Source organism: Heloderma suspectum, chromosome 2, assembly GCF_057233095.1.
Source record: "Heloderma suspectum isolate Gila_16-S chromosome 2, 16-S_ref, whole genome shotgun sequence".
NCBI classification, from domain to species: domain Eukaryota; kingdom Metazoa; phylum Chordata; class Lepidosauria; order Squamata; family Helodermatidae; genus Heloderma; species Heloderma suspectum.
In genome coordinates, this window is record NC_139459.1 from 185176001 (window position 1) to 185201849 (window position 25849).

Genomic DNA, 25849 nt, shown 5'->3' on the forward strand with positions numbered 1-25849 from the left:
CATTAACTGGAGTGGTCCATGCTGCAGAAGAATGATCATGTGTTTTAACAAGGAGCAGAAACTGTTTTTAATAAAATGTAAAATGAATTCTTCTATTATTTTTTAAAATTCATATTATACCATTCATAAACTATAATTCTGAGATTGAGGTCTGTTGGACTGTGTGTTTGTGAACCAAGTGAGCAATGGGGGGAGGAAGGGCATTTGTGTCAATTCTCTAAAAATTAAGTAACTGAGATTCCTATTCCAGAGCAGCAAGGTTATAAGAAAGCTTTCTCTTTTTGTAAGAAGTAGCTACCTCTTCTTTGGAACTGATTTTTTTGGGTGCCATTTAAATAACAATATATCTGCAACACTGAGCACATTTTATGATATTGTGGCACAATAACTCACACTTAAATGTCAATAGAGACACTTGAGAGAACCTACAAGGTTCAATAACTTCTGGTGTGGTTTGTTTCTCCTGTCATCGGCCATTATATTTTTTACAGCTTTTAAATTGCTACAGAGAGAAATTGCTTTGGATTATAATGGATGGTTAAGAGGCTGCCAAGGGTACCCTTGCACGGGGTGGATGAAAGTTCAATACTATTTTGGTTTTATGTGTCTAAGTTCTAGGCTATATAGCTTAAATATAATTTGTTTGACAAATGCATTGGAGTGATACTGGAGTACAAAACTATACTGTGCATTAAAAGAGGCACTGCCAAACTCTTCATCAATTTTTTGGTAGAAGATTAAACTTCAGCTGTTTTCTTAGTTTTCTGAATATATGCTCAGGACTTCTCCAGCCCTTGTCAGGCATGTGAATGTTCTTTTGGTCTTCGCTTGGAGAGTGGGCCCAAGAAGGGAACTTATACTAGTCTTTTGCTGGAGCATTGTTGCCAGATACTGGGAGACTGGTTTACTGTGTGGGTGTTACCTCACTGTGAATTTGTGCAGGCTGGCTGCCAAGAAAGAACCCAGTGAGTTCATCAAGTTCATTTAAATGAGGATTGTTGCCTTAAAACAGCCTTGTATTGAAGTAGTAGCTTGGTAGCCATAGGTAACCAGGAATTGCATGGAGGTGAGTGGGCAGGTTGGCGGATGGAATGCTCTATTCTTCCACTGTGCTCAGTGTAAAAACCAAGCGGGCTCCTCTGCACCCAGCATAGCAATGCAGGTCTTCATTCCACCTCTACAAGCACCTAGCAGGCTATTAACATTTTTTTTGCATGATACTAACTTTGGGGGGATTATTTATAAGGCTGGCTTAGTAATCAAGTAGTATTTGTGTAACTATTTTTGTGGCCTCCTTTTGCTAACTCAAAGAGCCTTGGGTAGTTTTAAATATTCTTATTTTTATCCTTACAACAACCATGTGAGGTAGGTTAGACTGTGAGATAGTGAACTGGCTAGGGCCATGTAGTGATCTTCATGGTCGAGCAGGAGTTTGAACATGCGCCCTCTATCACCAAAGTTCGTATACATGTGCGGAATGTATATAATCTGTTTTGCTGACAGTAAAGCTACAAAACAGGCTTGGGTCGAAAGATGCCAGTGTGCCAGTACAGGGTCACCAGTTCCCCTCCTCCTGCAGTGCACACCACAGTTCTTAAAAAAACACTGTGGCGAGTCCTCTGATCCTCTGGAGTCAGTTTGGGAGTGTTATAGAAAGGAGGGAATCAGAAAAACATTCTTCCTATGGGTTAGATCCAACAGTCGTGCAAGTGAAAGTCCACTCAAGCAGCAGGACCTCTCCATCCTCTTCTCCCCCTGCAGCCTCCCATGTGCCCCCCAAATCTGCTCCGGAGGCTCCCCCAACCCTCTGGAGCAGATTTGTGTGGCCAGGGGGCTGCAGAGGGGAATGGAAAAATGGTTCCATCAGTGGAAGGGAAACCATTGGCACTGTTGGATACAACCTTGTGAGTGGAAGTGTCTTCTGCTCACGAAGTAGGATCTTTGGATCTAAGACTTTCTCTTTTGTGGTTGTTGAATTCAGACTTTTGATCTGCAGTATCCTTGATTATGGATAAACTTCGGTTTTAATATGCCCCAGAGGACTTAAGGAGCTCACAGTAAAGTCATTGAAAAGTAACAGATTTGGCTGTCTAAGCATGAATGATGTTCACGTGAACTTTAAAAAGTTAAATGATGTCTAGAAGTAGAAAATCCCCGTGGCTTCTAACATCTGGCAATGTCTTATGCTCTGCTTTTAACCACAAAGAATCCCAGTTCTACACAGTGTATTCATGAAGCCATGAATCTAACTTTGAGCCATGATTTAGCAACTGGGAACAGGCTGTGAGATTATGTATCAGTTTTTCCTTTTTGCCCCACCCTTCTTGTACCCAAATTTCACTCTCTTCTTCTAACCTTATTCAGTGTTAAGTGTGACCATTGTTCTCCCTGGTTAAGAGCTCTCCAAACCATCTCTTTACCTATAGTCACATATATTGCCAAACTGATGTAGGAGTATAGAGGGTGAATTTGTAAATGAGGTGGGGGGGGGGAATGTGATTCTGGACCCAATCCGTAAACTACTTGTGCAGTGTTACATGTGCACTGACCAGTGTGATGATTTGGGAATATGGAAACTTTGGACCCGATCTTTACAACCTCAGTTACACTAGCAACACAATGCTATCTTCGGAGTATTGTTTTTTTGTCTTAACTAAAAATGAAAATAATTATTGATTTTTAATCAGTCTGTTTGTTAGTAGAGGGCATTTACATGGATTTTTCTACTTCCCCAATTAAGAAATATAAACTTTCTGGTAATTGGGTAGACATAATAGAATCTGTTCTTTCATTCTGTCAGTGGGGGTTATGTTAACATTTAAAAACTTAAAAAGCTTGAGACATTCACAGGAATTGTTTTCGGATCAAATAGCCGACTATGAGTGTTACTGGAAGCATCACAAAACTTTATGGACTGGCATTACCAGAGGAAAGGCATATCTTGATTATGTTTTTGTAACTAAATGTTTAAATCTTAAATGCTCTGTTATAGAGGTTGCTGTACAGTATTACCAGCGTATTGTAAATGCCAGTTCCATATGGCTTACAAATAACAGATGGCACTCAGACTTGTATAAAACACATACATTTCTAATTATTTTTCCCCTTCTCCCATTATCGCTTTCTGTGGACAAGCGTAGAAGACATGGTAACAGTTATGTTGGGGAATAAAGCCTAAGGTTTATGGCCTGGTCCTTCAGCTGCAAGTAGAAAACCTACTTGTAAAACAATTTTATTTTTATTTATCTGGGCCTTAGAGTTGTGCTGGCTGTTTTGACAGTAGTCCCTACTCTTCTTTGGTAAGAGTTATATCCCAAGAGGTTACAAAGACCCAGATTAAAATAAGTAAAATGAGATGAAAATGAAGGTTAAAACCCTAGCCCCACCAACAGTAAACTTTGCAACCAAAGGCAAGCCCAAACAGAATAGCTTCCTCAGGGGTGTGTGATCATTGATGTATTAGCCCTAAAGCCTTTCAATACCCAAACTACATTGTTCCTTCAAATTTGTGTAAGTGAACTGTTCTTCCTGCAGTGTTGAGAAAAAGACATGAGAAAACAATTAGCTTATATATGCAGATGGAGGCTGGCTGTCCCTAGGATGGTTTGACATCTGGGATCTTGCACATTGTCTGTGGATTGAATATGTATCCTATCTAGGGATGTACAAAAGTGACTTACCTTTCACGGATTATGTTGATGGGGGGGGGGAGGCGCTCCGTCCCTCCCCCCGGAATCCTAGCCGGGGGGGGAGGCGCTCCGTTCCTCCCCCCGGAATCCTCGAATGGCCGGCTGTGCTCCGCAGCAGCTCTGTGGAGCAGCCGGCCAGGCCCGGCCAGGCCAGAGCCATCCGCAGCTGGATTTCCGGCCGCGGAGGGCTCTGGGTAAAAAAACAAAACAAAAAAAACAACGGCTACGGCTGCCGCCATTTGCGTTCCTTCTTTTTACCGTCTTAATCTACGTAAATATTTACGTAGACTATGACGGCGAAAATCAAGAGGAACGCAAATAGCGTAGCAGGCGCCATTTGCGTCCCCTTTTGATTCCCCATTTTAGCCTACGTAAAGATTTACGTAGGCTAAAACGGTGAATGAAAAAGGGACGCAAATAGCACCCGCTAGACTATTTACGTTCCCCTTGATTTACGCCGTCATAGTCTACGTAAATATTTACATAGATTAAGACGGCCAAAAAGAAGGAACGCAAATGGCGGCGGCCATAGCCGCCCCCTTTTGTGTACATGCTTTTTTTTTTAAAAAACCCACCCCCAACCATGATAGGCTACGTAAAGATTTACGTAGCCTATCACGTCTTTCCCCCCCACACACACAAGCCTGGAAATGGCGGCCGCCTTCGCCGGAGCCACCGCCGCCCGGAAGATCCGCCTCAGGTAAGTCTCGTCCCGGGGGGAGATCCGCGGGGGGGGGCAGGCCGTTCCTCCACAGATTTCGGGGGGCTGAATGCATTGGCATTCGGCCTCACCGAGATCCATGGCAGAATTCTCTGACATCCCTAATCCTATCTCTGTCTTCAGTATATGCTCCTTTATCACGTGTGTGCGTGAAAGAGAGAGAGAGTTTACTATCCATGCATCTGATGAAGTAGTTGTCTACAGATGCTCATGTGTTAGTTGTAAAGTGCCACAGTTCTCTTCTTTCTGTTAGTTTACCAAAGTTATAAGCTTACTCTTATCTTTGTAAAAATAAATTTAAAAATAAGAAGCAAATTGGCCCAGTCTGTACATGATGGTAACGTACAGTGTGCTGGTCCATGCTGCCCCATCACTCCTACTACAAATGGGAGCAGCTAAACAAATCATGGATCTTCCTTCTGTGGTTTGGGTAGCATTAACGTGTGAACTAGGAACTTGGGCTTTGTCTCTCCCCAAACAAGAAAGAGTCATAATCCAAGAACATATGGTAGGTTATGATTCTGGCTTGTTGGGGAACAATCAAGCCAGAGTTCCTGGTTCATACATAATGCCAACCAAACCATTGATGGAAAGTCTATTGTTATTTAGTCACTCCCACTTGCAGTTTACAGTGGGAGCAACTGGGCAATGTGCACCAGCATGCTGTCTTGTTCAGGATAACCCAGAATTTTTTTAAAAGCTGAGTTATGATGTGCAAACCAGGCTGTTGACTGGGTTCACACAGCATAAGAACACCTTGAGTATGGCTTGGGTTGATGTTGTGCGAACCCAGCCGCACTAACAAAGCATGGTTTGTTAACCACAAACAAGAACAAACCATGGATTCTCTTTGTGGGCTGTTAGTGGTTAACATAAAATGGTTTGTTAGCGTGCCATGGTTCAATAACCACCCACACTCAACCCATACTCAACCTTGAGTGTGGCTTGTCATGTTGTGTGAACCCAGATATTGAGCAATTTTAGCTACAGGATCTAGGAGTATTCCCAGGCTTTAAAACATAATTACAAGGGTGATTGGTCCCTTTAAAGCAAATCCCAGTCGTCCCTATTCTCCTCAGGTCACAAGGCCTGCTGATAATTGGATTTGGCCACAGTTGGCTAGCCTTTATACATCCCTCAACCACTGGATGTTAGATGTTTCCTTTAGAAGTTTCCTTTAAAAAAATGTATTCATGTGCTTTGCTAGGATGAGTCACAGATATGAGTTCACAAGCATATTAATTTGCCACTCTTAAGATATTTTTAGGATATTGATTATCATAGTGGTGCAATAAAATATTTGCTTAATTACTTGGCTTAATAAATGTGAATTCCAGAGTGTATCACACTTACCTTACAGGTGTGTTTCAAATCACTTAAAGCTGGACACTGCTAATTTGTCTAGTTCTGCAGTTTATTATGGCTGGCTTTAAACTGAAACATTTTGGTCCTGCATTTTTGTGGTTGGTCGTGCAAAGCTGTTGACATGCACGAACATCGATGATGGTCCTTTAGTGTGGCCTTCCCCAACCTGGTGCCCTTCCAATGTTTTAGACTTCAACTCCCATCAGTGCCAGGCAGCATGGCCAATGATCAGGAATGCTGTAGTCCAAAACATCTGGAGGGCACCAGGTTGGGGAAGGTTGCACTAAAGAATCCTTGCAGAAATTTGTAAATCTCAAATAGCTGCTTTAGTGCTTCATGCCACAAGGAACTAGTTACTTTCTGTTCTACACCCACAGCATTTGAAGTCTTTTAACACTGAGGCATATGGAGGCTGTAGGAAACTTCAGATCAAACTAGATTGCAACCAAAGCTCTGTCTGTCCTTCATGTTACTTATTCTGATTATGGGCTACAGAAGAGAAGGTGATTTCATGGTATCATGATCAGGAGACTTAATCTGGCCATGTTTGGTGGTCCCATTCCCAGGGCTACTGGGATTTTGTAGAGTAGATGCATTAGATGAACTACTTAAATGGGAACAATTAAATACGAAAATGATAAAACTCTTTCTGACAATAGTCAACACAGTGGATTGCATCCAACTGTGCCCATCAGCCAGTGGAATGGACGCTGCTGGCAGAAAGGATTCCCCCTTCACCTTGCAGCCCCCATGCACACACCCCAAATCTGCTCTGCAGAGGAGATGGTGGGGGGACAGAGGGGAGGGGATGTCCCATTGCATGAGTGAAACTCTGCTTGTGTGACATTGGGTGTCACCCAGTGGTCTTAGACCTGCACTATGATATGAGGTAGTAAGAGGAACACAGACTTCTGTGGTCTGCCACTTAATATTCATTAGCTGGAATATCACACTCAAGGTTCACAAATTATTAAATACAATCATGGTTTAAACGTATGTGGTTCAGTGTTCCCCCCTCACATATTTAAAACTGGGTGTAAGGAGCTACCATGGTTGCATACAGCATTAACTCAGTTGGTTTTACCAGCACCAAGTGCAAATGCTTCCATTATAGAGACACAAAGTGGCTAACAGCATGTTGTTAACGTTGCTGTAAAATGCCAGCATGATCCCAGCCATTGTTGGCAGTTCTGTTCATCAAATGGAGCAGAACCCCCCCACTTTTTTTTTGCTACCCTGGAGCTTTAGTGCCTCAGAAGCACCAGTGGAATAAAGTGCATTATTCTGTCCATTCTGTGAGGAGGCTAGGCAAGTAGAAACCTGCTACTTTTAGACAGCTGTCTTTAACAGAAGAGCGAAACCTCAAATGCAATAACAGTTTTTTCATGCTGTCTTCATCTGTTACCTCCATATGATTTTCTCCCTCTATAGGATACCAGCTTTGTATAATCTCTGTAGTAAATAGCAGCCTGCCCATAGCGGCAGTTCAGGAGTAGACTTGTCATGAGCTTGCTAAAATGGCATCATTAACTCCTCCTTGTTGGGGATCAGGTAGTGCTGGTCATTCTGTTGCTTTTGCTCTGGGACAGGTTTACCAGGCAGGCACCTATTAGAAAAATAACATATTGTAATAAGCATTTAAAAATGTTAGCTGTCTGACCTAAACTGACACAAGTCAGGAAATTCCAGTTAAGAAATGGGAGCTTGCTTGAACATGGAATTTCCTGGTTTCTGTCCAAATAAGTCTCCTTGTTGTCGTGTGTTAATTTCTTTTAAAAACACCATGAATAGCCGTATCAAAATATGCATTTTCCAGGGAGCTTGTAATGTCTCTCTGCTTGGGGGAAATTATTAAGAACTCCCATTTATAAGCCCTCATATGTTCTTTCGTTCAAGACTGCAACACCTAATTTCAGGTCTGCATGTGGAATGTGTAATTAATTGTGATAGGGGTGTGTGGCTTCGACGGTGACAAAGGGTCACAGTAAGGGTGGGGCTGTGGCGGGGGGGCAATCCGTAAGTAAAAGTTAAATTCAATTTCTGTACCGAGTGCAGCTGGACCACACAGTGTTTATGGACTAATCATCTGCTAAATTCAAACTTGTTAAAATTGGAAGCTGTGTAATTTATAAGAGCACAAAGCAACTGTAACTATTTTTTTCCTTTGGTCTTGTAACTCAAATAGCGTAACTGATTTCTCTTCCACAGACGCATACCTTTTTTGGGGAGTATTAAACTTCACTCAGAGCCTGAGACCTCATAAGCCCATATTTCAAGCTGCAGTGATTTTTTATAGCCAGGTTATAAATCCCTGGAAGAATATGCCTTTTTATAACTAGCTGTGACAGAACTTTAACTACTGATCCATGAATACCAGCATGGCTACAGTCCAGTTTATTGTAACCGTGGCTGTGAGGCTCTCTCTTTTCTGTTGAAAGTATCAGTCCATTTCAGTTTTTAGTTATTTCAACTCTGCTTTTCAATCAAGCTTTCTCTTGTTTGTTAACATTACTTAAATACAAAAGAATCTGTTAATACTTGCATGGCATTATCCAAGTAAAGACTGCATACTCCAAAAAATGGTGTGTGTGCAACTATTCTTTGGCATGTATAAGTATCCTGATTTTTATCATGGGAAGATGCAGGTTTAGGGGAGTGTGATCAGCTTTTAGCAGTTCAGACATGGGACAGCATTTGAACAAGTAATTTAAATCAAATAAAAATAAAAGATCTACCTTTTTGTTCCGTAAAAGAACATTTCTCACTTGCATTTTCCCCCTCTAGCTGTTTACCATCACAGTAGAGATTCTTGTGCATTTTTTGGAATGTATATTTATATTTTCCTTAATTTATCATCAAAACAGAATTAAATGCTATATCTACTATCTGTATCTTGGACAAATAATTTTTAATGTTAAGATACTATCTGGTACTAAGGAGTTGCACCATTGTGTTAGAACAAACTGAGTGTCATCCTTTTTCTACAACTTCTGGACCTTCCTTTTTGAAATACCTCTCCCACCGCTCACTCTTGAACCCCACAGTTAGTTGGTTCAGTGTTACTCCTACACCCCCCTCCAAATTTCCACCCTACAAAGTGTTAAAACTCTGAGTTTTGTACTCTTTTCTTTGGAGCTATCATGTGAAATAGAGGGAATATAGGGATATACACCCATAGTCTTTATATTAATAAGGTCACTCTGGTGCACCTCCTTTCCTGGACCACAGGCAGTAGCTTTCAGTTTTTCAGTAGCAAAGCTTGTGAATTCCAGCATGACCTCTTTGACCTTCTGTCCCTTTTCTCCCCTTGCATCTGGTCCCAAAGAAATTCAACTTACAGTGCAATCCTACACATGTAGAGAGCCGGTGTGGTGTAGTGGCAAGAGTGTTGGACTACGAGCTGGGAGATCCGGGTTCTAGTCCCCACTCAGCCATGGAAGCTCACTGGGTGACTTTGGGCCAGTCACAGATTCTCAGCCCAACCCACCTCACAGGGTTGTTGTTGTGAGGATAAAATGGAGAGGAGGAGGATAATGTAAGCCGCCTTGGGTTCCTTGCAAGAGGAAATAAGGGGGGGTATAAATGCAATAAATAAATGTCTGCTCAGAAGTAAGTCCCAATGAGTAAGTCCCTTGTGGCTCCAGACTTCTACACTGAGCAGGTTTACAACCACTTCATCAGAAGTTAGTCCACAACTGCTCTTGTGCTCAAAGCCAGGGGTGGGCAGAAGGTACCTCTGGATCAACTGGTATCATAGAATCATAGAATAGTAGGGTTGGAAGGGTTGGGAGGGGCCTATAAGACCATCGAGTCCCACCCCTTGCTCAATGCATATCAGAGCATCCCTGACAGATGGCTGTCCAGCCTCATCTTGAATGCCTCCAATGTGGGAGAGCCTGCTACCTCGCTAGGTGAGGTATTTGGATGATTTGCAAATTGGCAAGGATTTCTGACCCAATTTCGACAATAGCAGCAACAAAATTACTCACCTGCCCACCCTGAATTATACTGCTGAAATGAAGAAAGCTTGAGGTAACCAGGAGTGGATTTTGGTGTGGAAGGAGTATGAGTTCCAGTCAGATCTGGTACTCAAAACAAATTCCTGGGCTCAGAATTCTTTAATTTTTAAGCGTATGCCTTTTGCCCCAAGCTGTGGTTAGTGGATCTTGGGATTCTCCTAAAAACAAAATAGATCCCATAAACCTGAAGTCTGTTCACACCTGCTCAAAGTGAACCCAGCAGGACAATCCTAAACATGTTTTCTTGTAGTCCAGAGGGACTTGTTCTCTTATTGTAGCCTAACTCACTTCCCCAATTTGGGCCAAGCTACTTAAAGTGAGACAGCCTTGCCCAAATTTGGGGTATAGGTACACTTCCACTTAGGATCCTACTTTCACTGTAGTATGAACTATTTAGAATTAGACATACATCTGTTTTAAAATAGGATGCTATATATACTTTGGAATCACTGAATCATGGTTTCCCAGGTGCAGTTCAGGGTTGGGTAGTGCAGCCAGATGCAAAAGAGGACAGGGATCCTGCACCTTTATTAGTTGTGTGGAAGAAGGGATTTTAGCAGGTGTAGCTTCTCATGCAAGGTACACTTGCTGAAAATCCCCTCTTCTACATAACTATTGAAGGTGAAAGAGCCCTGTCCTCTTTTCTACTTTCCTACCCTAGTGTTAGGTCCAGTGCTGAATCTGGGTTCAAATCTCAACTTTTCATCCCATGAGCTTGCTGTATAGCCTTGGCCTGCCTTTTAGCCTCGCATCCCAACCTGCAAAAAATGGGAACACTCAGCAACCTTGCAGGACTGTTGTGAAAATGATGAAGGTGGCAATTTTTTTTACTTTTTAAAGCTCTATGCAAATGAGAAATTTAAAATGCAGGCTGGAGCTGAAATGCTCATTATTAGAAGTGGTTGCCTCCTGTAGGGGAGATGAATACTTTAGTAAATGCTGCCATTGCTGTGTTGGTTTTGAAACATGCAGCTACCCACCTACTTACACACAAGTTAGGAGGTTCATATTTGTAATGATCACCTAAGAAATTTTTCAGCTCCTGTCAGGACTGCAGTGCTAAGTTCTGGTATTCACACCCCATGAAATGATCTTGTCTTATTCTTCTTTATTTACTACTGAGCATTACAATTGGTTCAGATGGGACAGTGCTTAATATCTAGATATTTCAGCTGAATGTAGGTAGGCTTGGCATGGTGTGCAGCTCCATGGAATATTATATCTGTACCAAGCACCTTTAAAAAAAATCCCTGTTTGAATCAGGGAGAAAAAGCTTAATATTTCATTTATGTATCACACTGCTCCTTGTTTTATTTATAGAAATTGTTGGTCTCTTCTGCCTGCAGACTTCCCTGTAGGCTCTGAATGTTAGCAAGCAGACAGTAAGAACTTTGAGCTATGTACCATACTGGTGGGTGATGCAGTGAAAGATTTCTGGAACCAAACGCCGTTTTTCAGTTACCACCAATTAACATTTCACTTCCGATTTGCAGGAATTGGGTAGCCTTGGTGCATTAGGTGCAACTTCTGCGCTATGGGAAAGAGAAACAAGAGGACAGCAGATAGTTCGTCCTCTGAAGATGAGGAGGAATATGTTGTGGAGAAGGTTCTAGACAGGCGTGTTGTGAAGGGTCAAGTGGAGTATCTTCTCAAGTGGAAAGGATTCTCTGAGTAAGTCCAACTTTCCTTCTGACATGGGCTTTGAGCTTTCTTGGTAGCAGAGCTCCAGGCGGTGTTTCAAATTTAACCTCCATTGCCCTCATTCAAGCTTTCCTTTAAAAACAACAACAAAACCCCCCAAACCCTCATGGGTGGGAGCTTGCTTTCTTCACTCCAGACATGAGTGGCGTGCATCCATTTAAATGAGTGGGTCACGAGGCAAGGGCCTGGGACCTTTAAAGTGGGTTTTGGAAATACTGGCATCTGCGTTCCCTCTCTCACTTCACAAGAGTTGGTAGTTCCACTTGAGTTATTCACCAGCACTATCGTCTAAATAGTCTTTCTCCTCATTTTGAGTTTTCTGATTTTGGGGCGGGGGGGCATTTTGGTCAAATCCTCTGGTGGCCCTTCTATGGATTGCTTTAAGCAGCTGCTTAGGAAAAAGGAATATTAATCCCTCCCCCCTCCATACAGGGCAGTGTTAATTCTGCAGTTGTACAAGCACAGAATTTTGGTACTGGGGATGAACCTGAGCATCCTAAATATCTCTGCTTTCAATAATAATTAAAAAAAAACTTTCAAGTCTTTAAGGCTGTTATGATTAAGCTTGAAAGTTGTGGGAGATGCTTGGTAAAATCTCCAAAGCCAAGATGGGCTGTGCACAATTTCTAGGGATCAAGCAATGGAGCTTCAGTGACCAGCATACATAGCACCTCCCCACAATTGGCAAGATCAAAATAAATAATGCATAGGTTTTTAGCACAGAATATACACAGCCCTTTTCACCTGTCCCGACACAAAATAGTTTTTCTCAGAGGGTTTTTGTGAATGTGTGTGTTTGTATGTATATGTATCCTGGGTATTTGACCTGGGTTCTGGCAGACTGCTTTACTATCCCATGAGGTGCGGTCATGGTTCATTATCTACAAGGTCCAGATTTGAGACTGAGGTGTTTTAAATGGATGCACACTACTTATTCCTGGGAAGGCAAGTTGCCAAGCAGACACACTGAGGCATTGCCCTACTTGGCAGCAGTTGAGAAGGTATGTCTGCGTAACCTTCATCAGCACCGCAGCAAAAGGGAGGAGGTTTCTGCCCTCCTTGGGCTTACAGTGATTCAGTTACTCAAAAGGATTCCGTGTCTCCTACTAAGCCATGCTCTGTTGCAGCCTTCCCCAATCTGGTGCCCTCCAGATGCCACTCCCATTATTCCTAGGCAGCATGGCCCAATGGAATGCTGGGAGTCGTAGTCCAACACATCTGAAAGGCACCAGATTGGAAACTATTTACTATATTTTCAGAGGGAGAGTGGTCACTGCTTCTCTGTCCCAATATGCTTTCATATGCTGGAAACAAAGTAACCTATTTGTCTGCAAATATCCTTTTCTCTCTCATCCCCCCATCCCATTCTCCCCCCCCCCCCCGCTTTCTTTTGTTTAACATTATGCTTAAAAAGTATTTTTTGAAACTCAAAAGCTAGCTCACTGCCTTGTGGTTTTTAGTTGGCCCTAACAAAGGTGGTATTATACTGTTCCTGTTCAGCAGTGTTTAGTTAGTATCTCTGGTACTGTTCTTAGGACAGCTTGTATTTTCTCAGGAAAAATCTTTTGCACGTTATGCATTAATGCAACTATGGAAAGCAGGAAATTTCTCTGAAGCAGGAACATCACACATAAGCTATTGTGTGATAATTCCTTTACTACCCATATCTCTGAATACTGCTTCTATTGTTCCTAAATTTCCATTGGGGAAAGTCACTCTTAGATTATGCAACCCTTTAATCAGGAGTACATCAAGAACCAGGATTAGAAAGAAGTTTCAAATTCCAAGGAGTAAGAAATAGATTTTTAAGGACAAGCCCTGTGCAGGAATTGAGGGGGAGGGGGGGAATGATACATTTCTTAAGGATCCCTATGAGATTTTTAGAAACCAGGGCAAACTGTGTGCTTGGAATTCTTCCTGGTATTTAAAGGGGGGTAAAAAAAAGAGACTCCAGTGGCGCCCCCGCACATTGGTGTGTGTGTGTGTGTGTGTGTGTGTGTGTGTGTGAATTTAGAATTTGGACCCTACCTGGGTGTGGTGGTCCCAATCCGTATCAGGACCCCACACACTTACACTAAAGTTTTAAAAAAGTTAGGATCAGGTACATGCTTTGCATTTAATATAGCGCATAGTTTAGCCCTCAGAGTAAAGAATCATGAGAACGAAGTCTGCTGTATTGGTTTTGTAAGTCTCCTGTCTTCCCTAAGAAATTGGAACAGTTCTTCCCATGCACAGATCTTTGTACATGGGAATTCCTCACTCATTCAGCTCTTCACTCAATTGATGCCTATAATCATTGTATGGGAACATTTTCAACTTTTTCTTCTCTTTTGTTATCTCTCCCCCTGCCCCCCCCCCCTTTGTTGCCCTTCTCTTATTGTGTTAGGGAGCACAATACTTGGGAACCTGAAAAGAACCTTGACTGCCCTGAATTGATTTCTGAGTTTATGAAAAAATACAAAAAAATGAAGGAAGGTGAAAATAAGCCCCGGGAGAAATCAGAGAGCGCCAAGCGGAAGTCAAGCCTCACCAACAATACTGAGGACATCAAAGCCAAAAAGAAGAGAGAGGTGAGTTTTCTCCCTTTCCATTTCCACTGCCAGGTGCCTTTATCTGTCTCTGTGATGAGTTCCTTTCAGCACTGCCTGAGTGGGTGTTTGCTAGTGTTTCTTTGCTTTGAAATTGGATGGAGAAAACATTAGGATTTTAAGTTTAAAATATCAGGACTCGAGAAAGTGGCTTCTCAAAGCAAAATCTCAGGTTGGCTGTGCGTCATTTGTGCCAATTTTCACACCACTCTCAGGGAAAACTACCCTGTAAAACAGGATGAGTTAATTGCCAACACTCATTGTAAAGAAAAGAATTGCTAAAATAATTATGGCCTTTAAAATATGATAAAAATTAACAATCAAGCAGGGAGCCTTTCAGTACTATCTAGAGCAGATTAAGATCCGAAGAAATGCAATTTACTGTTTGAAAGCTAGGCTAAAGCAGGATTCCTTTTAAAGCACTCTTCTAATTGTGACAGTAAACAAGTCCACACCGGAGTAGAGACTTCTCTACTATGTAAATATGGGAATTGCTCTTGCTTTTTGTTGTGTTTGTGTTTGGCTGAATTCCCTGTGACTTTTGTTTGTTTGGGAGAAGTAGCTCTGAAAGCAATGACAAGACTTGTTTGAGAATCCCCTGCTAAGAATGTACTGACCAAATAGCTGACCCTTGGTACTGTAACTGGAGGATGCTCAGAGCAGAAGTACCACGTCTGCGGGGTGGGCAGCTGATTCTGAAGATTAGCCTTGTAAGGATTCTGAAGTCAGACCCTTCACTGAAAGAGGTGGAATGGATCTTTCACAGTTGCTGTGTCCTTGCAATCAAAGGCCCTGACTAACATTTGAGAGGACCAGAAGTCGCATCAGACCCCCACTCTAAGCAACTGAGAATTCTTTCCCAATTACATATAGAACTAGTAGATTGAATGACAGTCTTTCAGGTATAAACCTGCAGCTCAGATTGCTGCAATATACATATCTCGAAAGTGCATTGCAAGAACATTAGGTGGAGTCTATGGATTAAGGGCAGCACAGCTGGTGTTTTTGAATGGGGTTCGAATTTGAATTCAGGCCATGTTCTTCAGTACACCCATGCTGGTGCTTCCAGCTTTCTAGTCCCTCACTGGTCCCTGTCTGTTTGCAGTGCAGGCCGCAATGTGGACATGACCAGCATGGGCCAGGCAGTCCATTAATGCAATAATAGTACAAGCAAATTGCCCATGTTTTGCTTCTCAGACTTCTACAGTTCTAGTTTAGTGCGTGGTAGCCAAACCAAGAATTTGGGTATCTACAACCTGGATGAGCCCTTAGGGGAATGTTACAAACTTCTGTACAAGGATACAGTGAGAGAGGTTTCCAGTGAGGCCAGCAAGGAAAAGCCAGCCATACTTTTCTAGGAGTTAGTATTCCATGTTTCAAAGCCTCATCTGCTTTTAGCTAAGAAAGGGATTTGTGCAATTCACTTAGAAAGTGTAAGTGGCCTCAGTGTGATAAGGTCTGTGTGTATTGTGCGCTGAGAAAAATCAAAATTTGGTGACCTGTGTAAATTATGCCAATATACCCCCTCCCCCTGATTCTGCTAATGATGCAGAGGGGGTTAAAAAGACATGCAGGGCACTGAAATGTTCTCTCTATTCCTCCCACTTCTGAAAATTCATGAGGAATTCTCCACACACTTACTTTCAGACCTATCTTTGCACTCTTGAACGAGATGTTTAAGTAAATCTGAAATTCTCAGGATACTGATTTCTGTGCCCTGTCCCATGCTTGCACAGTCTGATCTCCAAATGAGAGAATATACACATTTCTATATATGATGTTGTAAAGACAATGCTCTTGCTGACTAAGTTATAGGTATTGGAAATACCGTGAAGGTCAAATGTATCACCTTGGTTAAAGCTTAATTGCATTTCCCCCTTTATTTAAAAAATTGCCATATTCGCTAGCCAATGCATGAGGAAACATGAGAACATGGGTTATTAAAACACATCTTTATAGGAGAATGTGAACATATGAAATTCTGTATAAATGAGGATCTGTTGAGTGGCATTTTATGTCTTGTCTTTCCCTTCCTGGAGGAGAAAAATCTCCTGCAGTTCTGTGTGTTCGTTATTTTTTTATAACCTTATTTGAAGAAATGCCCTGCCCTTTACAGCTGTGTCTGTACAAAATTATGGCTAAGTCACTAGAGATTCAAACCTGCACTGCTACTGTCGGCCCTTAATGAAATCATAAGGGGTAATAAGGTCGTATATTTCATATCCAGCAGGTTATCCTTAGTGCGTTTGGATTACAGTTTTATAACCCATTATGTATTCTCCTTAAAGTTTGGGAAATAAAACTGTCCACTGTGAAAATGAGTGGTTTGGTTCCTGCCGAAGTATCCTGTCTCCTCCGGCATTTTAACTTGCCATGAATTCCCCCTTGGAGATGTTGCCTCATGTTTTTCAGAGCTTGGTCATTAGGACTAGGTGCAGACATAAGGCTTAACCATGGTTAGTTGTAACCACAATTTGGGACCTTAATAGTGGTTATGATTTAAAACTTACAGTCAAACCACAGTTTAGACATCTGAGGAGGCCGTACTTCAGCAGTTGGCATGATCAGGTAGCTGCCAGGGCCCACAGACCAGCAACGGGCTCACCAGTGATCCACCTTTGAGCACCACCATCTTTGTAGGCCTCATGTTCGTGGCAAGACATGCTGCAGAGCATACAAGACTTTTCTGCAGAGGTTGTGTGGGGACCTGTGAGGTTCTGTTTCTCTGGTAACTTCTACTACAGCAAATAGGGAGCAGGGGGTGTATCATAATGGTAGCATCCTTATTAATGTATTTGCCAGCTGCCATTTGCTGACCTTGTTTCTCTTAGAAACTTGGCTAGCTACCTGTCGCTGTCATGCAGGCACCTGCTGTGTTTGCACCACCATCCAGAAAGGGAAATGTGACTCCTGGGCTGGCTCGCCAGACCAGCTCTGCAGGAGTAGATGCCTTGCTGCCCTCCAGTGTGCTCTGTGTCCTACTGTAATGGCCTTGCAACCTGATAATTCAAGAGGCCCAGTTCTGCTCCCCACAGTAGCCTGGCTAACTATTTCTAGCCTATCTGCAGAACTTAGGCGGGTGTGTTGTGATTACACTGTTTGGCTGGAATGATCTTGCCAGGGAGGAGGAAGAATGGCCAAGTTGTAGTGGAGTGTAGTCTGCCCAAAAACAGAGTGTGAACAACATTCCAGAGATGCAAGCCATCTTGTGCCGCAGTCCTTGCGAGGTTCTTGGTGGCATGATAGAATCAACGATGCTCACAAGATAGGAGCAGGGTGGCACAGGGTGTGAGCGAGCATCTGTGGTGCTCCGGGGTGCGTGGTTCAGCACTGCACTTCCTCTTTCCCATGCTGCTCTTGTTGTCCTCACTCTTCCAGGTCTGGGCTTAAGCAGCAGCTTGCTAAGCTGGGCTGCTGTGTGTGCGCGCACACATGAGGGAAAAGGGGCCACTGCAGGTTTCTTGCCTAGGCCCCACAAACTTTGGAGCTGGCCCTGCTGCAGAGCAAAGCCCTTCTTCCTCTGATATAGCATCATGCAGCTCACCTGCTTCCTTCAGCAGTCCTCAGATGTTGTTGGTTGCTCTTCTGCCTTGCCCAGCTGATGGCAACATCACACCATGCAAGCCAGTACAGTACCATTGGCAGGCTGCTCTTATGGGACAGGCAAACTAAGGCCTTTTGCCTCCAATTCAGATGTCTGTTCCTGGAACTATACACCCCCATCCTCTGCTCCCCAAGTTTATAAATCCTCTTACTCTAAGAGATTGCCACCTGTAAAGTGGCATCTAGTAATACCTGTACCTTGGGTCACCCCCCGCCCTGTTTTTCCTCCTCTTCTTAGAGAATGACATTGCTCTCATTTTCAGTGGAACACTGATCGATATCCAATAGATGTACCTCTTTCAAAAAGTTATCCCAAAGAGCACCACTTGTGACAGTAGCTGCAGACATATTCTGGTCACTGCACTACAAAAAGGATATTGTAGAGCTGGAGAAGGTACAGAAAAGGGAAACCAAAATGATCAAGTGACTGGAACAGTTCCCCTATAAAGAAAGGTTACAGTGTTTGGGGCTTTTTAGCTTAGATAATAGGCTAGTAAGGTAGGGTGGGGGGACATGATAGAGCTGGATACAACTTATGCATGATATGGAGAAAATGGTTAGGGAAGAGTTTTTCTTCCTTCCTTGTAATACTAGAACCCATGTGTGTGTGTGAGTGAGTGAAATCTAATGAAGCTGAATGGTGGGAGATTTCAGAACAGATAAAAGGAAGTACTTCTTTACTCAGAACATAGGTGAACTATGGGATTTCCTTTCACAAGGTGTCGTCATGACCACCAATTTAGGTACCTTTAAAAGAGGATTAAACAAATTTATGGAAGCTAAGGCTAGTGATGGCAAGACAGAAGCCCTGTGGGTGAGTGGTTCCCAAGTCCATGATATAGGCACATTGCCTGTTCTGGATGGGGTTGCACTCCCTTTGGAAAATCAGGTTCATAGTTTGGGGGAACTCCTAGATCCATCACTGTTGCTGGAGGCTCAAATGGCCTTTTACCAGCTTCAGCTGATATGCCAGATATGGCCTCCCTTGGACAGGGGAAGCTGGGACACACTGGTACAGGCACTAGTAACCTCGAGACTGGATTACTGCAATGCAGTCTATGTGGGGCTGCCCTTAAGGCTGCTCTGGAAGCTGGAGCTAGTGCAGAACGCAACAGCGGCTGTTGTCAGAGCTGCCCCTTTTCAGGATTTAACTCCTTTGCTGAGGGAACTGCACTAGTTTCCTATTCAGTACTGGGCCAGGTTTAAGGTTTGGCTCCTTAAATTGAGCTCGGAAACATACAGGCAGTCAGTGCAAGTGGACCAGAATCGGTGTTATCACTCAGCTGCCTTAAGTGCTGTTTTTTAGTAGAGAGGTGGGGTGTAAATAAAATAAATATCAATCTGGCCACCACATTTTGCAGAAGCTGCAGCTTCTGAACCGTCTTCAGAGGCAGCCCTGCATAGAGCACATTGCAGTAATCTGACATGGAGGTTACGAGAGCATAGATGACTGAAGCCAGATTATCCCTGTCCAGATGAGAGCATAGATGACTGAAGCCAGATTATCCCTGTCCAGATAGGGGTGTAGCTTTGTCAAGTGGTAAAGATGGCTCCAAGAGAACCCCAAGCTGCAACCCCATCCAGAACAGGTTGAGCACCTTCCCTCTGGTCAGAAGAACCACCCACCAACAGCATCTCAGTCTTGTCTGCATTGATCTTCAGTTTATTAGCCCTCATCCAGTCTGTTGTCACAGCCACGTACTGATTCAGCGCATCCACAGTCTTACCTAAAAAAGATGAAAAAGAGAAATAGAGCGGCATGTCATCAGCATACTGATGACAGTGAACTCCAAATGACCACTCAACCATTTCATGTAGATGTTAAATAGCATGGGGGACAAATTTGACCCCTGCAGAACCCCATACCAGAGGATTCATAGGGCCGAGCAGTATCACCCAATCACCACGTTCTGGAGATGACCATCCAAGTAGGAGCAAAACCACTGCAGCGCAGTGCCTCCCACTCTCATCTCAGTCATCCCAGAAGGATACCATGGTGAATGGTATCAAAAGACACTAAGAGATCAAGGAGAATCAACAAAGTCACACTCGCCCATCTCTTTCCTGACATAAGTCATCGTACAGGACAACCAAGCCTGTTTCCATGCTAAAACCTGGCCTGAACACCAACTGAAATGGATCCAGATAATCAGTCTCATCCAATAGCATCTGGAGCTGATTGGCAACCACCTGCTCAAGGACCTTGCCCAGGAAAGGAACATTTGCCATTGGCCTAAATTTATTAAGATTTTCCTAGTCCACGGAGGGTTTCTTCAGAAGTGGTCTCACCACTGCCTCTTTCAGGTGGCCCAGGACCACTCCCTCTCATAAGGAGGCATTGATCTTTTCTCTGGCCCAGCCAGCTGTTCCCTCCTTGCCAGGTTTTATAAGCCAAGAGGGGCAATGATCCAATATGGAAGTGGTTGCACGAACATGTCCAAGCACCTTGTCAGTGTCCTCGAGCTGCACCAACTGAAACTCATCCAAGAAAACTGGATAATAGATATCTCTGGATACCTCACCTGATTCACCTGCTGTAAAACTGGAGTCTAAGTCCTGGGTAATGCAAGAGATTTTATCTTGGAAGTGCCTAGCAAGTGTATCACAGCGGGCCTCAGATGTATCCATGGCATCTTTAGACCAGCATGCAATAAGCTGTGAACAACCCTGAAAAGCTCCACACACAGAGGATTCAGTAGAGGCAGCAAGATATTATTTCTTTGCTGGCCTTACCACCCCTGAATTTACCTGACGATACTTGGCTGTTCGATTGCATCCACTAGGAGTTTTTCTCCATCCTCTCTCAAGCTGACTCCTATTTTGCTTCATTGCTCTTAGCTTTGGAGTATAACTTGGAGTTGTACAAGCTCTACTCCGGAGAGGGCACTGAAGAACAGTTGTGTCAACCGCCCGGGTCATTTGTGCATTCCACAGATTGACCAGGGTTTCAACAGGCGAGCCAGCCATATCAGTCGGAACGAACACGCGCATGCCTGATCCCTCTGGAAACCATTTGGATTCATTAGCCTCCAGGGATGGACCATCTTAATAGGTCCCCCACCTTTGCAGAGGGGAAAAGCTACCATAAGCCTAAACCTCAGCAGGTGATGAACTGATGATGACAAAGGGACTGATTCATAGTCCCCTACCTTCAGATTACCATTTCCACGTCCAGCTGAAAAAAAAACAGGTCTAGAGTATGCTCCGTTACATGTGTTGGTCCTATGACATGTTGAGACAGTCCCATGGTTGTCGTGGAGACCATGGAATCCTGAGCTGCCCTGGACAAGGTGCCTTGGCATGAGTGTTGACATCTCCAGAACCAAGAGTCTGGGCGGCCTCAACAGTACCCCTGAGACCACCTCAATCAGCTCAGGTAGGGAGATTGTTGAGCAGCAGAGTGAGCAATACACCAGCAGAATCCCCAGTCTGTCCCACTGGGCTAATATAAGGTACAAACACTTCAAAGCAGCAGTCAGATGGACAGGGAGTCTGCAGAGGGAGAAGGAATTCCTATAGACCACAGCAACCCCCTCCCTGCCCCTCAAGTCTACCCTGATGCTGAAACAAGTACCCCAGTAGGCATAGCTTGGAGAGACTAACTCCTTCCTGATTACCCACCCAAGTCTCACTTATGCATGCCAGACTGGCTGCCTCATCCACTATTAAATCATGAATGAGGTAGGTCTTTGAATGGATCTGGCATTTAAGAGAAGCATCCAGAGTCCTAGGGCAGGCTGATAGGGTAACCACCAAACCTGTGGGTGTGGGGAGGGCCAGAACACATACAGCTGTTAACTGTCTGGGTCGTATTCCCCTAACCTGGCTAGCGCTTCTCCCAATGCCATATCTCCTACCTGTAACCACACTTGGCCCCATATTCTTTCTCCCACGCATATGACCAGATTTTAAAATGGAAAACCAACCCACACAAACACAAAGACCACAAAAGCCAATTGACCCAATGTTAGAAGGATGGCTCTTGCCCTTGTCTCCCCACTGAAGCAGCTCCCCTCTCAAAGGGGCAACCCTCTTTGGTGACTTCCCCTTCAGAATCAGCACCACTGCCCCACATTGGGTCCTGGCAGATAAGAGCTGTCCCGAGACAAACACAGCTGGCTCAGATTGGCAATCAGCTGGGAGAGTTTTTCTTCAGCTCTGGCCAGTGTTGGTGGTTTCCCTTACACCAGAAAGCAGCCAAAAAAGCAGGCTTGGGTAGGGCCTGAGAGATGGTAAGTTGGTTCACCTGCCCTGTATGATGTCCCAGTCTTTCACAGTTGCTCTGGGCTAAATAGTCCCACCTCAGCTTCTAGCAGATAAGAGCCCTGGGAGAGTTTTTCTTCTTTCTTCAGCTCTGGCCAGTGTTGGTGGTTTCTCTTATACCAGAAAGCAGCAAAAACAGCCAAAAAAGCAGGCTTGGGCAGGGCCTGAGAGATGGTAAGTTGGTTCACCTGTCCTGTGTGATGTCCCAGTCTTTCACAGTTGCTCTGGGCTAAATAGTCCCACCTCAGCTTCTAGCAGATAAGAGCCCTGGGAGAGTTTTTCTTCTTTCTTCAGCTCTGGCCAGTGTTGGTGGTTTCTCTTATACCAGAAAGCAGCAAAAACAGCCAAAAAAGCAGGCTTGGGCAGGGCCTGAGAGATGGTAAGTTGGTTCACCTGTCCTGTGTGATGTCCCTGTCTTCTGTACTCTCTAGTTTTCTTATGGTTACAATCTCTCTCCTCTCCTGGTCCCCCATCATTCCTCTTCCCCACCCATACTCCTAACTCATCTCAAGTTCTTTATAGTGCATCTTACCTATTAACATGGAATCAGCACTAGTGGTAATATTCCTCTGGCATGTGCCTTTGCTGTTGTGCAATGCAGAGCAAGTAACTCCATCCCTTCCCCAATATTTAAAAATTCATATGGATTATTTTTATGGCATCTGGTATCAATTTCTTCCTCCTTGAAGCCTTCCTCTTATTTTACCCTAACTCTTAGTTTAAGAGTCAGTCACAATCGCCCTCCCTTGTTTCCTGTGTTCAGCCCCAACACCATCCCACCCTATATACTTCATGACTTGCCCAGCTTCCAATTAATTTAATAACCATAACACTTTTTAAAAGATTCAAAGTTGTTGTTTTTTTTTTACTGATGGCTAACCAAATACAGGGCACATGTGAAAACTGGGTGTCAGCTAAAGCAAGGGTGGAGGTGAGATGGGGTTTGTGAGGGAAGGAAGCAGCTTTGGAAGATACAGGAATAAGTATCCCAGATATGCTGGCTGATGGCATTCTGGGTTACTTTTGCTTCCAGATAGTGCCCCTAATAATTGGTGGGTTTAGCCAGGGCTGCTTCTCCTCCCCGTGATAACTGGTGGGTTTGCCTGGGATTCCTTCTGCTCCTCCTGCAGTCCTGGTAGATAACTGATCTCCACTCAGAGCTGTACAACTGCTAAAGCCCATAAACTGAGTCAGCGATGACATGCCATCCCAGGACACATGGCTTTTCTTCTTTGCCTTTCTGTAGGCTACAGTAGCAGTGGAGGACAAAGGAATATAAGTGGAGTTGTGGGGGTGGGAGGGTCACTTGAAGTACTATTGGCATCTCTCTTTTGAAGTATGTGCTAAATGGGGTATGGGGAAAATTCTAAATGTGCTAATGGAAGGTTAGTTGGGCCATGCAAGCAAAGAGAATCAGCTGTAGTACAGCATTATTCCTCAGAATGTCAAATGCCCTGCCACTTACCACCTTCAACAGCCACCTTCCCTGAATCCATGGTGGTTTGATAAATTCTCCATGCTAGGGAGCAGGATGACGTTCAGCAAGGACCTGTGACTCCAGGCGTCTTTGCCACCCAAGCAGACTGCACACCATTCCTTTCTATGAGTAACTGCTGTTGAGAGTAGGAACACAGATCATTGCCATTGGTCAAACAGTACCTAGCAAGAACCATCCCATGCTGCTCTGTCTCACATAGCTTGGAGGGGTGGAGGAGTGGGGAAGCACAGAAATATAGTGGAGCCAGCAAGGAAACTTCCTTGTCTGCAATTATGGGGCTTCCTTTGAAGCAGGCACTAAATGCTAACTTCGTTCCACACACCTTTCTCCTCCTCTGGGTGCTTCAGGCAGGAACTCCGGTGTAAAGATGGTTTGCAGTTTTTGTGGTTAACAAACTTCCTTCAAGCTAGGAGTTCTCATTCTGGTTTGCAGCTAATCACAACTAGACTATTTGGAGGTAATATTTAACCATGGTTTAGCATTATGTCTGCACCTGCCCTGAAAGGGGCTCTCAGACTTCCTTTGGTAGTGAGCCTCCTTCAGATGATCACAGAAAGCAAGCAAGAATGAGAAGCTCAGTTGGCAGTGTTCCCTCTCATCCCAGGTCTGTGGAAGACAGTGTAGTGGATAAAGGGCAGAATTTGGACTGAAAGATACCTGAGTTCAAATCCCTGCTTAATCATGAAATTCACTAGATAGCCTTGGGTAGGTTATTCTGTTTCCCTCAGCCTACCTTACTTTGCAGGGTTGTTGTGAGGATGAAGTGAGATAACTACATGCTGCCTTAAGTTTATTGGCGGAAGGGCAGACTACTGAAGAAAAAGTACATTAAAATACATTCATACAACAAACCAAAGTAATAGCCAAAACTATCATGAATGAAATTAATGAATGCAGTTAAGTCCTCAGAGCAGAAACCCCAATGAAACAGAAACTAAAAGCCATCAAGTGCCAAATGAAACAAAAATGTCTTCATTGCCAGCCTAAAATGTAGCAAGATGGGGCCAGTCTCACCTCCCTAGGGAAGGAATTCCACAGCTGGGGTGCTGTCACAGAGAAGCTTCTGTCCTGCATTCCCAACAACCCAGCCCCTCTTGGTAGTTGGGCATACAAAATCACATTCCCACCCCTTGCTTTTCATGTGATTGGGACAGATCCTCATTTAAGACACGGGTCTGCTGCTGTCATGTGTAGCTTGGCCCCTTACCCTGAGCCATCTGCTGGTGACTTCTATCGCAGACAGTGTCCGGTACTGCCCCACACTGCAACAGTTTTAGAGATTGTAACAAATAACAATAGCTGTTGAAGACAAACCTTTCAAAAAGATAACTAATGTTTGGGTAGCACACTGTCCAATTACTGCTCTGAACAAGAGAATATCTCTACACAACACACCTTTACTTTAATTTATCCTATTTCTACCAGGGTGCTGGGAGATGTAATTAGCTGTAGATTTGTGTCAAGTTACCTTCAACAATCATTGGTACTTTGGGGAATCAGATTTTTTTAAAGTTCAATCATCCCGCATAATATACTTACTTATCTAGATGGATACTTACTTTAAGGGCTCAGTTGTTGAGTAAAGGCGCCGGTTCTTACTCTGTACTGAGCCCCCCACTCTCACCACCACCACAACCGTGCACCGGCATGTTTCGGGACGAGAAGGCCGTCTCATATTTTACAATTTTCCATTCAGAGATTCTATTGTTTCTGGCCCTTTTACGAGTTTATTTTACAATGTTTTAAGCCAGGTGGGGGGGAGGGCCAGTATATTAGCCCAAGCTATCCTGAACCAGGAGTTTGGTCTGGACCTCTTTTTCAATATTAAGAGAAATGATGTACCATGGCGACGTTCTTTTGTATTATATTACATGATTTGCAAATTCATTAATTCCCACAGGGTCCCCCAATCGCTAAGCGAGCTGACTCGGTACTGCTGCAGTCTGTGTTCTCTCAGTTACCATCAGCTAGATAGATATAGATAAAAATATAGAGTTGGATTTTATTTCTTTTTCTTTTCCTTCTACCTCGTCATTTGGCAACCGGCTTTAGTGCCTCGAAAAAGCCAAGCCGTCTGCCTCTTAACTGCTTGGTCTTCATAGCCGCATCTGCTAGACAGTATGTGTAAGCAACAAATGTGTGGATCTCCAGCAGAATAGCGTGTGGTGGTGCTGCTGCTGCTGCTGCAAAGCAAGGAGAAACAGGCTCACTCCAGGCTTGCAGCGACTGAAAGCTGTTACCAGCCTTCAGATGGTATGTGCAGAGGGAGCTGACCGACCCTTGTCTGGGGCCCTGGCGGTTTAAGCTCTCTCGGTTGCAGCAACAACAACAACAACAAAAAACCCTCCCCGCATGAATGGGACACACCCATTGACGGCACCGGCACAAAGAGCTCAAGGACC

General features: G+C 43.9%; 1 protein-coding gene across 5 annotated transcripts in view; it reads left to right on the forward strand.

Annotated features, from left to right (window-relative positions):
• Nucleotides 1-25849, forward strand: part of CBX5 (chromobox 5) — a 57880-nt gene that overhangs the window by 24525 nt on the left and 7506 nt on the right. For 4 of the 5 annotated variants that reach the window (XM_084836712.1, XM_084836711.1, XM_084836708.1 and 1 more), the window contains exons 2-3: nucleotides 11288-11465; nucleotides 13882-14065. In XM_084836712.1, the coding sequence (XP_084692838.1) occupies nucleotides 11329-11465; nucleotides 13882-14065 (321 nt within the window). In that variant the 5' untranslated portion in view covers nucleotides 11288-11328. The remainder of the gene's footprint in view (nucleotides 1-11287; nucleotides 11466-13881; nucleotides 14066-25849) is intronic. The other variant, XM_084836707.1, reaches the window with a different exon arrangement.